This window comes from Chelon labrosus, assembly GCF_963514085.1.
Source record: "Chelon labrosus genome assembly, chromosome: 11".
In the NCBI taxonomy this organism is placed as follows: domain Eukaryota; kingdom Metazoa; phylum Chordata; class Actinopteri; order Mugiliformes; family Mugilidae; genus Chelon; species Chelon labrosus.
Window position 1 is genome coordinate 28,354,304 of NC_140344.1, and position 12,701 is coordinate 28,367,004.

A 12,701-nucleotide genomic window follows, 5' to 3' on the forward strand; every position below is an offset into this window, starting at 1 on the left:
TGTTTTTTCTTTTTGATGAAATAAATCCTTATTTTTGTAACTCTGTCAAGTGTCTCCAGTTGATGATGATAGCACCTCAGCCTGCTGGTTTTTCTCTGGTTGGAATAAATCATAAATAAATCAAGTGAGGAGTTTCCAGGAGGAACAGAAACATGGAGGTAGAAAAACAAGACGAACCAAGATGGAATCTATGTGGACAGAGACGATGGAGACGTGGAGACATCTTGGTTGTCTTCTTAGACTCTACACATTCAAGGTTATCAATAATGTTAGAGAAAAGCTTCTTCTTTTGTTATATTTTGAGCAGATTTGAAGCTCTAACAGATTTGTTTTCTCCATGTCAACAATCAACATCATCTGTCTCTGTTGCCTCACTCGACTGCACCACAGTTCATCTTCCAGACACCTGGCATAGACGTATACTTGCATCTGTAGCCTGATTTCTTTCCCACCTAGCATGCTAGAAAATGTTCTGAGAACCTTGATAAGGGCTTCTGCTGTCTGTATGCGCAAATAAATACAGCTGATCATAACTGAGTCCATGAACACATCCCACTCAACTAGATGCTGCTTCTATGTGAGGGATCACATTATAGCACACACTTTTTTTTCAGTTTGCAAAACGGCCAGCAGCAACAAACGTTACACAGAAAAAGTAATGTCTTAATTAGCTTACTTTCCTCCTCTAGTGTCATATAACATCAGGTAAAATTTTAAAGGTGTTAGACACCATGTGTATTTCAGTAACAGTTCCCAAGTTGACTGGTTGTAATGTGTTTTAATTATTATAATTATTAATAATCTTATTCATGGTCTTACGTCCTCATAGCTAAGCTTACAAGCAGATTGGTGGTGCACACTACAACAACACCATGCTGTAGTTTAGAGTTTATTGTATCAGCTGGGGGGCCCTTAAACAGGTCTCCTACTGTCAATGAAAACTTGTATGGGACCTTTGAAATAATGTGCAACACGCCTTTGTACATCACTTTCTTGAGTTACAATCATATGGAAGAAATATCAATACTTTTATGGATTCTGCAATGTGCACAATAGTAGAATTTGATGATGTACAGGCTATATAAAATGGCCAAAGGTTGAATTGTGTGAATATTGCCTCCTGCAGAGGGAATCAATTGTATTTTGCTGCCAAATGCCCATTCAGGGAATAAAAATCCAATTCAAGTACACTTTTGTCTTCAATAATCAATATATTGATAAATAAATGTCATTAGAATTGTCTGAATTAGACGGATATGAACTAAAGCAGGTATCCTCTCAAATATCAATGCTTATTCAGTGCTTAAAAGGCAAGTTTGGAGATGCATTATATAACATCAGGCCTTCTTTAATTATAAACAGGAAACTTGGCAATGGGGAAAGAAGAACTAATAATGACTCATAAAGAAAAGTTGGGGAAATAGGGAACTCCTGAGTTGACCACAACTATTGTTGTTCATATTTTTACTTCTGTCATTCATGTCAGAGGTTTTAAGGCTCTGTAGCGACTCGTCGTCAGAAAAGATCCATTTCTCCAGCTCTGAACATGCTGCTGCTAGTCCTGCTGCTGGTGCCAACCACAGTGAGTCTCACTTCAAATCTAACCTGAGAAACATCGTTGTCATGGCTTTGCAGCTTCATTTTCAATCCAAACCATCATGATTGTCCACCATGTTTGACTTTAGGCTCAGAATGCGACGACCCAGAAGAAACCTGACGTTTGCCAGGTGAACTCCACCTTGTGGATGTTCCCGGCCGTGAAGTATGAGGCCGTGCTGGAGCAGGTCGAGACCTGTGAGGGATCTCTGAACAAGCTGCAGCATCAGGTAGGGGCTCACAGTCAACGTCATTTTACAGGAGTCGAGACCTTACAGAGAAATTTGGGAATAGATAAGCAATTTTAATCATTTATAAAAAGAAAAATCAACAGATCTACATTTGGCACCAAGAGTTAGTGTTGCCCAAAGAGCTTGTATTGAAAAGGCTTGTATGACATATTGTTGTATCATGTAGTAGAAGACAATAGTACAGATTTTTTTAATTTAAACTATTTTAAATCACTTTCCCACAATAAGTTGTAAATGATAAATGTAAATTGAGTGACCAAAGTTGCAACAGCCACATTGGCAACAATAAGCATAAAACGTCAAGAACAGAAATATAGTCCTATGGGAACTGTGATGAGTTATGCAGAGAAGACTTGCAGGAATTTTTCATGTTGACCTTTCTGCAAAAATCCTTCATATAGAGGATATTTGACAGTTTTCTTGCGTGTGCTGCTTGATCTCGTCATTTTATTCTGGAGTTCATTTCGGCATGCAATGCCGTGTGACGTTGGGGAAGTTCGACATCCAGGAGAAGGAGAAGGAGTCAGTTTCACAATATTTTAACTTAAATGTGAAATCTGAAGCCGTTTCTGTTTGTGTTTCCTCGTTCCAGGTGGAGGTTTCCAGCAAGCGTCTCCCTCAGATCCAGGCCGAGGTGATGAACGCGACGGCCCGGCTGGAGCCTTTCCAATACCTCCACGACCGCGGCCTGTACACGGCTCTGTCCCTGAGGCTGCTGGGGGAGGTGCTGGGTCAGCTGGAGACGGACATCAGTGTCGTCCACAGACAGCTGAACAATGCCCAGACGCAGAAACTCTCCAAAGACGTACAGCAGAAAGAAATACAGCAGAGAAAAGTATGATATACAAGAATGCTACATCATGTCTTATGCTCTTGTGTGTTTGTGTGTTTTTAGGTGAGTAAAGTGCGCAAAGCTGTAGACAAGATGCAAACTTCAGATACCATGAACATGAAGTCAGTGAAAGAGAAGCTGCGCTACCTGAAGAACAACGTTGAGTCCTGCAAGTCAATACCCAAAGACTTCAAAGGTAGGTGGTCTTCATTTATGGGTCACTATTCTGGGCCCCTGACTTTTTTGGGGTTAACACCTGTTCAGACTTGATTTTAGGGTAAGGGGGGGTTACAGTTAGGTAGGGCAGCAACAACTCATCGACGACCACGCATTTGCATAGAGTATGTATTGGTTGGTGGTCAGAGTCTGGGAGTCGTCATTGTGTCTTTATCAGTTGTTTTTGAGAAATGACTTGGTTTTAGGGTAAAGGTTACAGTTAGGTTAGGGTTAGTTGAGATGGTTATGGTTAGGGTTACGGGCAAGGGAACAAATTATGTCAAAGGAATAGTAGACTCTGTCAGTGTATGCTGCCTGTTAACTTGGGATGCCATGCTGAAAGAAATTCTTAAAAAGGATTCTTAACATCACAATTCAAACATCCATCAATCATTTCTTTATTGACACCCCCCCCACACACACACACACCAGTAATGACAGAAGCCATATGTACTGCCTATGAATGAATCTCTACATTGGCCTAAACAAGCTAACATTAGCCTTTGTGAGCCTTCACAAGTCAATAGGAGTATTATATCATTGTGAGGTTGATATGATGTTTTATTTATAACCTTATGTGGTCTATCTACACAATTGTCTATCAACTATGCACCACATGGTGACTTGCCTAACAGAATCTGTGCCCTGTGTCTCAATTTCAAGGCGTATTCACACCAGGAAGGTCCGTTAGTTCACTTGCTTTGGTCCGGACCAATTATTTTTTTCTTTTTTTTTTTTTTAGTGCGGTTCGCTTTCACACTGTGATTAATTGCAACCGGACCAGAATTTATAAACAAAAACACATGTGCTAAGGTCGTTCAGCCATTGGCTGGTAAACGTATAGGCGGGGTAAAGAAGGAAGCCAAATGTCCCACGTAAATAGGCTATAATGGAGACTTTGCGTACTGTAGGTCTACTTGTTATTATGCTAGCAATATGGTTTATAAACTGAGCGCTGGAATCCCCTCTCTCTCATTTGTTTACTAAAAATCTTATATACTTCTGCATTTTTATGTGTTTTCTCCAGCATTTGAGATATCTGGACATCTGCCCAGATATCTAGGAGGCAGCGTGTCTCCTCAGAGCTCGGTTAAGCCACGGCTCATCTCTACCTAACCCACCTGCGTTTGTTTGCTTCACGTGTCTCTCTCTGTTGTGTGTGTCACTGGGCTATCCTACATTTTCCATAACTAGTGCAGTGCCCGTCGGAAGTATGTATTCCTATAGTGGGAGCTGAAGAAGATTTTTCAGTTGTGACCATTGTCGTGACCCATGTCTCCTCCCCACAAAGACACCTGCCCAGTTTCAAATCAGCGTGCCACAGACAGACAGACAGACACAAACTCACCAAATAAGTTAAAAGAAATTCTTGATTTATAGATAGATGATCAAATCACTCATGTTTTGTCTGTAAACTGTAAAATAACGTTGAGTCTCCGTTGCCATGGTTACCATCTAGCGTTTGAGCCAGCGCAATAATTTAGAACTGTCATCAGGCAACTGGAAATATTAGAGCGGAGAAAACCTATTTTACCGATATATTTTACATTTCTTATCCAAACAACGTCAAACTTAGCAGTGCACATCTTCGTGCCCGTAGCGAGACACCTGCCCAGTTTCAAATCAGGCCAACGGTTCGCGACATATGCGTGCCACAGACAGACAGACACACAGACACACAGACACACAGACGCTTCTTGATAGATGCGCGAAAACTACGGGAGCTCGTCAAATCCAAAAAGGTAGATTTTTGCAACTTGGGTCGGATCGAGGTCGGGCTGCTTTCACACCATAAAGGAACCGCACCAGGGCTCGGTAGGAACCGCTCCGAGACCACCTCCTCAGCTGGGTCTCGGTCCGCTTGTTTGGTCCGCACCAGAGTTCGAGTGATTGTATTCACACCAGTCAAAAAGGTCCGAACCAAGCAAGGAAACGAACTTGAGTTCGTTTTAATCGAACTAAACAAGGCAGGTGTGAATACACCCTCAAACATGGTCTTTTGCCTCCATCTCGTGGGCTAATGGTGGTTCAACAGATAATATAGCCATCTTGTATGGAACGGGCCTTTGTATTTGTAAATCGCTGATCTGGGGAGTTATACTCATATGGATTCTATAATGTGCACAATGGTAGAATGTAATCCAGGCTAAATAAAATTACTAAAGGATTGAATTGCATGTACATTGCCTCCTGTAGTGGAATCAGTAGTATTTTATTGCAAGATTCCCTTTCATGAAGGGTTCTCTTTGGTTCTCCAAATGTAAAATTGAGAGTGGGCCTGGTTCTATTTTTACTAAAACATTTGTAGAATCTGTGTGCTTTGTGGTATTTGTATAAACTCTTGGTCCAGTTCTTGTTGAATGAGTTCAGAAGGATATCATTGCCATTAGGGTGTTTTCTACCATCTAGTCTAAGAACTTTTAGGTGAGGATGAAAATGTAAATCTTTGTTCCTAACACTGGGAATCCGCCCTCCTAAGTCTTACCTATCCATAGAGACCAGGCTCCGGTATATGAACCTGACAATTTTGGAGGTATTATTTGGGGTACTTTGGTCTGGTTTGGGTACATCTTTTCAGGCGAGCGTAACCTCCCTGCACTCTTGAGCTTAAGAGGTTACATTCTTTGTGACTGATCATGTCCTATGTAAACATGGTTAGTATTGAGCTCTATTTGACTATCAGAAACCTTCTCATCTCTCCCTTGGTTCCAGGTCGGGGCAGGCACTGCCTCAAAGGTCTGATCACCAACATCAGCGATCCCGTCACTACTAAGGTCTGTCCTTATGGTCAGAGCTACATCTCTGGCTCATGGGGCAAACAAGCCCAGCTGAACAGCAAGGGGCAGAAGAACAGTTACTGGGTTCAGCCTCTGCTCAGTGGCCACATCCATGGAAACAGCGTGCGCATTTACCAAACCTACGAAGACTTCATGGCTTCTGTCAACCACCAGGACTTTACCTTCGCCTCGTCCTACACCCACGCTGATGCCATCGAGGGTCCCAGCGCCGTCCTGTACGGTGAAGCTCTGTACTATCACTGCTACCGCTCTGCAGACGTCTGCCGCTATGACCTGAAGACCAACACCGTTAAACGGGTGAAGCTTCCAGGCACCAGAGTCGGTTTTAACAACAAGTTCCCTTACTGCTACTACAGCTGCCGGCCTAATAGTGACGTGGATGTGGAGGCGGATGAGACAGGACTGTGGGCGCTCTATGCCACCATCGGTAACCACGGCAACCTGGTGGTGAGTCGGCTAGTTTGGGACGGCAAGGCTCAGACTCTCAATGTGACTCAGACGTGGGAGACGAGGCTGTTCAAGAAGGCGGTGAGCAACGCCTTCATGGTGTGTGGCGTCATGTACGCCACTCGCTACGTGGACGAGTACCGCGAGGAGGTGTTCTACGCCTTTGACACCGCCACGGGCAAGGAGGACAACTCACTAGCGCTGCCGCTGGAGAAGGTCGCTAAGGGAGTGGCCAGTGTGAGCTACAACCCCACCAACAAGCAGATCTACATGTACAACGATGGATATCTGCTGGCTTACCAGGCCCAGTTCTGATCTGAAGCTGTTGTAGTTCAGTGCATATTTTCATCCCGAAAAAAAAATCTGTTAGCTATTGGCTAATGCTAGTGCTAAAGATGTGATAAGAAATGTTTTTAACCTTGAATAAAGCTCAAAAAGTATAATAAAGACTGAAAGAATGAAATACTTTATAACCCTTATTTTTCTTATTACATTCGGAAATATAATCACTATATCAACTTATATTGGTTCTTGGTGGTCGTCGTCATTTATTTTCTCTAATGAAGACAACATGTAAGTAAAAAATTAACAGCAGATTAAAAACTTCTGAAATATAAACAGAGCATCCTCTGTCCTCTCCAGTTTTACATGGAGATACTTCTCTAACAGGAACTCAAAAGCTACAGAAAGATGACTTCAGAAGCCCTTAGCTTTAGACCTACTTCACAAACTACAATTACTGTCGGTGAGCTTCATTCTTCCTTCTAATATTAGATGGAACGGCAACAAAGGTCTTAACATTCCTACTGCATGTTCATTTACAATTTCAATAATAACTAGATGATCGCAGGTGATCATAAAGGGATCCACGCCGTGAAGAAGTCATCTCCAAGCGGGACACAGAGGCATAAGCGGGTCAGACATGGCCTGAAAGGAGGCAAAGTGTCTGCGGAGTAATCCTTTGGCTGACAAGTGAATGAGAGTCAGGCGGGTCGGAAGCAACAAAATTTGGTGGGCTTGTATGCAGTCTTCCACAGATGCCATTTCCTCAGTCTGCCACTAGAGGGAGTCATAGGTTAAAGCAGGTGGGAAAAGACCTGACAGGAGGTCAAGTGTGACTAGAGGAAAGCTGGGTCTGCCAACTAAGTAGGAGATAGGACTCAAATATTTACACATCACCATTAGCCCCCCCTATAGAACGTATTGCATGAAACTTGGTGGGCTTGTAAGGAGTCATCCACAGATTATTATTTTCAAATTTCAAGCAGTTTACTGTGGTGGTTTGTGAAATATAAACATGTAGTGGTTGTAGCGTCCCCTAGAGCCCGAATTTCACGAAACTTTTCATAAGGATTGGGTGAATACTTCAAAAGTTATAGGCCTTAAAGTCATATGAAATGTTTCCATGTCACCTGTAGAGCCTCCTGTAGGCGTAATGTCATGCAAGTTGATGGGCATCTACACAATATGTTACAGATTGTGTAGATGCTCAAATTTCATGAAGTTAGTTATTGCAGTTTTTGAGATATTGAAATGTTGCTTGTGTAGCGCCTCCTAGAGACCAAGGGTCACAAACGTTGGGGTGCTTGTACGGAATCATATATTAATCAATGATTAAGTTTGATTAAGTTTGGGTATATACTTCACAAAATATGAGCTTAGGAGTTATGTAAGCGTCCGCGTAGTTCTGCTGGGAAGACTCCAATACGTCACTTATTCATTCATTACCCTTAACCAATCAGCAGCCCCGCCTGTCTTTATAATGAACCGTGTCACGCACCTGTCTGGCTGCTTTCAGGTATCGATTTTCGACGTCAATTACGACAATCGTCTCGTTCCGTAGTAGCTATGTCGCTTAAAGAGATCGCCTCGTTGCCCATCTCTGATTCCGACGACGATGATATGATCCTTCCAACTCCTTCCCCGAAGCGCCGGAGCACTCGCGTTCGGGTGAGAGAATCGCCCTGGGCCGGCCGGCCCCCCGAGCAAATTATTAGTTTACTAGAAAGTCGGGGAATTCCCATCCAAAGAGGAACTTCAAAGGAAGACCTCCTCCTTATGGCATCTCAAATATTCGGTAACCCCGAGCCGGATCATCAGCCGGACAAATCAGCATCACCAAGCCCCGACGCACAGCCGCAGCCAGCAAAGACAAGAAAGAAGCGTCTCGTAAAATCACCTTTACCTCGGCCAGCGAAGAAAACGAACAAATTAACAACAGGACCTACGGCTTCTACCTCACGGGACGGGGCTGCCGGCGAGCCAGCATCAGACCAGATCCTCCAAGCCATCCACGTCCTGGCTCAGTCCGTTAAAAGCCTGGAGACCAGGATGACCACCTTCGAGAACATCGCCTCCGGCCCTTCGACTTCATTCCCGGCGCCGGCTTCGCAGTTTTCACCAACGGTTCCCACCGTTCAAAATCAGTCCACTGCCTCAACCGCATCACCGCTCCTCCAAGATTCATCCGCGACCGGAACACCCTCCGGCGCCTCCGCTGCCACGGGCTTACAAGTCTACAGCCTGGCGACAGCCGCTCCAGCCCTCGCCCTCGGTAGGACGTTTATTTCCCCCGCTGCGGCGGCCGTTTCTTCTTCATTGAGATCGAACATCATCCAAGGTAAAGACGTGAATTTGGCTTCATTACTTTTGCCGTCACCAGCCCGCGATCGTCAATTTGTAGAATGTGGAGACGTCTCAGTCATGCTCAAATCCTCTGACCCCAGATTGCATCGCAATCTGCCATTCGGCGAATTCGTCATCGCTTTCAGCGTTTACAGAGATATTTTATGTAACGTCTATCCTGACAGAAGAGAGGAGCTGGACACTTATTTAGCCATGATGGCCGATTTCAGCCAGCGCTACGGTGGGACTCTCTTTTATGAATACCACCTAGCTTTTTCTGCCAAATCCGCCGCTTTCTTAAGCATGCATAACAGCAGGCTGAATTGGGCCGTAACAGACTTCGAACTGTTAGTTCGTCATTTCGGCGGGCACCGCACATTGGCCTGTGTCATATGTAGTGCTCACAGTCACACCGCTGCATTCTGCCCCAAGGCACACGACCAAAAGCCGTCTTCTGCTGTCCCAGGCTCCAATCCAGTAAGCAGTGGGTGCGACAGGCAAGGTCGCCCATTCATACGCTTTAATGGGGCAACTCTGTGTAATAACTTTAATGAAGCTGTGTGTTCTTTTAATGAATGTCGTTTTCTGCACGTTTGTAGTTTCTGCAAAGAACCCCACCCGAAATCAGTCTGCCCCCGACGCACGAGGCCTCCCAAGCGAGGAAAAGCTCCGTTAAAGAAATTCTAAGCAGGCATCCATCGACCCCCATTAATATAACAATTCTCTCACACCTTCTGTCCTCCCATCCAGACCCCTCATTCGTTAATTATTTGCTCACGGGCCTTTCTCAAGGATTTCGGGTGGGTGTTATGTCTTCACTTAGCAAAGCATTTATTGCTAAGAACCTTCAGTCTGCTCTTACTGAACCCGATGTAGTCTCAAACTTGTTGGCTAGAGAAGTGAATAAAAACTACGTCATCGGTCCCTTCAGTTCGCCTCCCTTCTCTACCTTCAGGATAAACTCTCTAGGAATAGCGACCCGCAAGTACTCAGGCAAGAAGCGACTTATTTTCGATATGTCATCTCCTCACTCCGATATCATAGCCAGCGTTAATGAGTGCATTCCCCAGCAGCCATTCTCGCTATATTATGCATCTGTCGACAACGCGATTCACCTGATTAAATTAGCAGGCGAAGGAGCGTGGTTAGCAAAAGCAGACATCACAGACGCCTTTAAAGTCATGCCCATCCATCCCGCAGACTGGCACCTCTTCGGGGTTAAATGGGAGTCAAAATTTTACTTCGCCGTCAGACTGACCTTCGGCTGCAGGAGCAGCCCCTGCATATTTAATTGCCTGTCAGAGGCCTTGTGTTGGATTCTGCTAAACGTCTGCAAATTGCCATTCGTTTTACACCTTTTAGACGATTTTCTGCTAATCGATTTCCCGTCTCCCGAATCATCAGTGCTCGACTCCCTTAAGCAAGTGTTCCATGACGTAGGCGTACCCCTCTCTATCGAGAAAACAGAAGGTCCTTGTAAGTCTCTCGTCTTTCTCGGAATCCTCCTGGATTCAGCGGAAATGAAAGCCTCTCTCCCAAACGAGAAACTAGTCAGGATTAGGTCCATCGCTGAGACACTTCAGTCTTCCGACGTGGTCTCTAAACGCGAACTCCTCTCACTCCTCGGCCATCTTAATTTCGCCATGAGGATCATTCCGCAAGGCCGCTCTTTCATTTCTCGCCTGCTAAACTTGGCGCATTCAGCCATCAAATTAAGTGACCTGGTCCGTCTCGACGAGGGCTGCAGATCTGATCTGAAATTCTGGTCTCATCTTCTGAACAACTGGAACGGCATCTCGTTCTTTTATAATGACGTGCCCGAATCATCAGAGTCACTGGCATTATACACAGATGCAGCTCCCTCTGTCGGTTTTGGGGGTTTTTACCAAGGGCAATGGTTCGCTGAGAAATGGTCCCCTGACTTCTCAGAGTTTGCCCTCGGGTCCGCCTCTTCAGCATTGTACGAGATCCTTCCAATCGTCGTAGCCAGTGTCCTATGGGGCGCCACTTGGTCTCGCAAACGGATCAACATATTTTGTGACAACGAAGCAGTGGTATGCATCCTTAACAAAGGACGATCCCCATGCAACAAAATCATGTCCCTTCTTCGACGGCTAACTTGGCAGTCCGTCATGCATAATTTTATCATCAGTGCAGAACATATCCCCGGTTACCAAAACATAATCGCAGATGCTCTCTCTCGTTTTCGATTCCAGGAGTTCAGACGGCGCTGCCCAGATGCCGACCCGGAGCCGATAGCGTGCCCACCGTTCCCAGCTCTAATCTTGGATTAAAATCACCTATGGCATCACTGTTAGACAGTGCTAGACGCTATATGATTAAAGGAATAGCCCCAAGCACTCTTAAAGTTTATAAGTCTGCTTGGACCTGCTTTACATTATTTTGCCTTTCATACAGGCACCCATCTTCCCAATACTCGTCCCAACCGTGTGCGCATTTATCGTCCATAATTTCGAAACTCGTAAAATCAAAGTCACATCAATCAGAAGGATGTTGGCTGGCATCCAATTTCACGCAAGGCTAAATGACCCTAATTTCCCAAGCCTGTTCTCAACACCATCCATACGGTTGCTACTTAAAGGAATAGCTAAAACTACGGTAACCGTTCCGGATCAACGACTTCCTATCACCCCTTCCATTCTCCGCACTTTGGTATCTAGACTACGGCAGGGGTTATTCACACCGTATATCGATATACTTCTAGAAGCAGTTTTCCTCATGGCTTTCTACGGTTTCATGCGTTCTGGAGAATTCTGTTCTGACGCCCAGATTTTTAACCCTTCTCGAGACCTTGCAAACTCCGACATCCGTTTTTCCTTGCGCTACTATACTATCTGGCTGAAACATTCCAAAGCAGATACATCAGGCTCAGGCACCTCTATTAAAATCTATAAATTGCTTCCTACTTTCTGTCCTTATCTATCCATGATTAACTACTTAAAATTACGCTCACATTCTCCAGATAATTCACCGTTATTTATTCTTCCTACGGGGCGACCCCTGTCCAAGCACTGGTTTAAAATCCACCTAACAACGGTGGTGAGGAGTTGTGGCCTCTCGCCATCGAACTATACCGGGCACTCCTTTCGCATTGGCGCTGCTACCGCAGCTGCCGAACTAGGATTACCGACATCATCCATCAAATTGCTCGGAAGATGGTCCTCATCAGCTTTCCAATCCTATATAAGACCTGAGGAGGATCATCTCATTCCAGATGCTCAGTTGGCACTCTCAAGAATCAACTAAGGTATACTTGCAAACGTCTGGTGGTGGTTACCTTCATTGTAGTAGGCTACTAAAGCCATGTTTCCCTAACTCACCCTCGAGTAACCAAATCTTCCGACAAATTTACGTACAGTCAGCACCTTGTATTCTTAGTAGTATATTCTTGCACACTGCTCCGCTTCCCTTTCCAAGTTTAGTAAAACCATCTTCTATTCATTGTTCTAATATCAAGTCACCATATCTTTCATGAATTCCTTCATGCTCATCGAAGAAAAGAGGTATCTTCGAGATACCCTTCGTCAAATCATATCTTTCGAAATCTTCCATCAGGCTATCACGACCCTGATAAATCTCAGTATCTTAGTCTTAAATGATAAATCTCAGTCTGGTACGTTTCTAGACTCTTCGTTTTTAAAATGATAAATCTCAGTCTGGCTCCCCCCAGACTCTTCGTTTTAAATGATAAATCCCAGACTCTTCGTTTCTTCATCATCGTATCTGTTTATCCTCCTGAATATGCTACATCGAATCATCGTCAAGCACATGCTTTTCGCAATCACGTGTCTTCGTGTCACGTTTCATTCGTCATCGTCAATCATGAGTCATCACCATAGTCAATAATATGTCATCGTCATCGTTAATCATGAGTCATCATCATAGTCAATAATATGTCATGGTCATCGCAATCAT

General features: G+C 44.4%; 1 protein-coding gene across 1 annotated transcript; it reads left to right on the forward strand.

Annotated features, from left to right (window-relative positions):
* Nucleotides 1-1,295: 1,295 nt before the first annotated feature.
* Nucleotides 1,296-6,802, forward strand: LOC311496284 (olfactomedin-like). The gene is made up of 5 exons (XM_084556082.1): nt 1,296-1,582; nt 1,686-1,826; nt 2,440-2,652; nt 2,743-2,875; nt 5,608-6,802. The coding sequence occupies exons 1-5, from the start codon at nt 1,547-1,549 to the stop codon at nt 6,453-6,455; spliced, it is 1,371 nt and encodes a 456-aa protein (XP_084412208.1). The 5' UTR covers nt 1,296-1,546; the 3' UTR covers nt 6,456-6,802.
* Nucleotides 6,803-12,701: the final 5,899 nt, after the last annotated feature.

Coding starts and splice junctions, on each gene's coding strand:
- LOC311496284 (XM_084556082.1), top strand. CDS start 1,547: ATGCTGCTGCTAGTCCTGCTGCTGGTGCCAACCACA. Junction 1,827..2,439: donor TGAACAAGCTGCAGCATCAG/GTAGGGGCTCAC, acceptor TCCTCGTTCCAG/GTGGAGGTTTCCAGCAAGCG. Junction 2,653..2,742: donor CGCAGAAACTCTCCAAAGAC/GTACAGCAGAAA, acceptor GTGTGTTTTTAG/GTGAGTAAAGTGCGCAAAGC.